The sequence below is a fragment of the Lathyrus oleraceus genome, chromosome 2 (genome assembly GCF_024323335.1).
Source record: "Lathyrus oleraceus cultivar Zhongwan6 chromosome 2, CAAS_Psat_ZW6_1.0, whole genome shotgun sequence".
NCBI classification, from domain to species: Eukaryota; Viridiplantae; Streptophyta; class Magnoliopsida; order Fabales; family Fabaceae; genus Lathyrus; species Lathyrus oleraceus.
The window spans coordinates 476,278,628-476,280,545 of record NC_066580.1 but is presented as its reverse complement, the minus strand read 5'-3'; the positions used below and the strand labels follow the sequence as shown (position 1 = coordinate 476,280,545).

General features: G+C 31.8%; 1 protein-coding gene across 1 annotated transcript; it reads left to right on the top strand.

The window, feature by feature from the left end:
• Nucleotides 1-815: 815 nt before the first annotated feature.
• LOC127123822 (uncharacterized) lies at nucleotides 816-1,235 on the top strand. Its single transcript, XM_051053996.1, has one exon. It carries the CDS (start codon nucleotides 816-818, stop codon nucleotides 1,233-1,235), a length of 420 nt encoding a protein of 139 aa, XP_050909953.1.
• Nucleotides 1,236-1,918: the final 683 nt, after the last annotated feature.

Here is a 1,918-nt window from a genome sequence, read left to right as displayed (position 1 = left end):
GGTGAAAATGCATACCGGCTTTTTAAAATACATTACCAAATTTTTCTATTCATACTGATTTTTTAACTTGTATTACCGAATTTTTTGAGCGCTTATTTTGTAAACATTTGACGAAGGTATTTTAAATATGGTTAATGCTAACATGTGCCCCAAGGGCACAAGTTAATGTTACATATATAGAAATATTCTCTTGAAATACGTGTATTTGATTTTTTCAAATTTAAAATTTTGTTTCATTCCACAAAAAATTTATAATAGTAGTAACCTTAATTTGTGCCCCAAGGGCATAAGTTAGCAAAACCCTTTAAATATTATAAAGAATTGTGGGGTGTCACCTAGTTTTGTGAAGAAATGTTTTTTTTTTAGTAAAATATAAGTGGGCTAATGGGTTGGAGTCTAATTCCTCTTTCTTGTCATCCCTTTTAGAGTATTTATACTGTTATATCATTTTGTAAAAATTGGATTTATTTGAAATTTATCTGTTTTTATCGGAAGTTTTTAGTTTGTATCGAAATTTTTCGAACTTTCCATTTTTTACCAAACTTTTTCGAATTTTCCGGTAAAAAAAAGACTATTTTTGGAAAAGATTTGAAGAATATTGGAATTTTAAAAAAAAAGCGGACAATGCAGTTGACCTAGGAAGAAAACTTGCAAACATTGGTACAAGAAGCTCATGACTTGATCATCCAAATCTTACTGAGGTTGCCGGTAATATCAACTTCAGATTATCCTCCAGTACACTTGGAGTATTTCTCATTGAAAGCTAATACATGGAAAGAAGTTGAGTGTCCTCACTTCCCTTATTCCTTTAAAGCATGCATTTGCCATTTGGTTCTGACAGTAATCATGTATCTGGTTTGTGGGTATATGGAGAATTTCTCAGTGTATGTAGTATGAATGATACTAATGATACCATTGAAATATGGGTGATGAAAGAATACAAAGTGAACTCCTCTTGGATTAGGACTCTTGTTCTTCCGGTTGATCTCATTAATTCCCCTAACCAGGACCTTATTCCATTGTGTTGTACAAAAAGTGGTGATATTATTGGGATAGATGAAAACAATGGATTAGTGAAGTACGATAAAAATGGACAATTTCTAGAGCGACGATCTTATTTTGATTATGATCTTAGATCTAAAGCAACTATGTATATAGAAGCAACTATGCATATAGATTCTCTGCTTTCACTCCCTGGTGATGGTGACAACGAGCAAAAGAAGAATGAGGTTTGAGATATTCTCATAATGTAACAATGCAGGTTGATCCAGGTATGTATAGTCAGGAGGAATGAGGTTCAGCTGAATCATATGTTTGAATGGTTAACTATTTGTTTATTGGTAACATTGTCAACTTTGCTTGTGTGATTCACTGCTATTTATGTATGTACTATGTAGCTGGATTTTATGCTATATGTTTTGATTACGAGTTGAAATTGTCTTATAAGGTAAATTGTTCCAATGAATTTATGCATAATGATCAAGATCACAACTATATGACTTTGAACCTAAATAGTGCTAGAATTGCAACTTGGAAGTTTTTTTTGTTGAAGTTTGATTAGAGTTGTTGTATATCTTCTTTGGCCTCCCATTGAAATTTTATACTGTCTTTGCTTTTGTTGTAACAAAAGTAGTTTCTTTTCCCGGTAGGTTTGATTGAAATTCTGTTTCACAAAAAAGTGCACATTTGATTTTAACCCAGTGAAGATAATGGGAATTATATGTCAAATTTAAATCTGCTTTCTTGTATGAAATACTGATTGAAAATATTTATGTGGAGCAGCCAAAGAATTATATGAAGAGAGTTAGTGAGCACAAACTCCAAAAGCATCACTTGGCTGAATTGAGTTCTAGTAAACTAGTACTTGAAATTGTTTAATATACTTAAAAAATCTGAGCTTTTGCATGTGGAGAAAGAT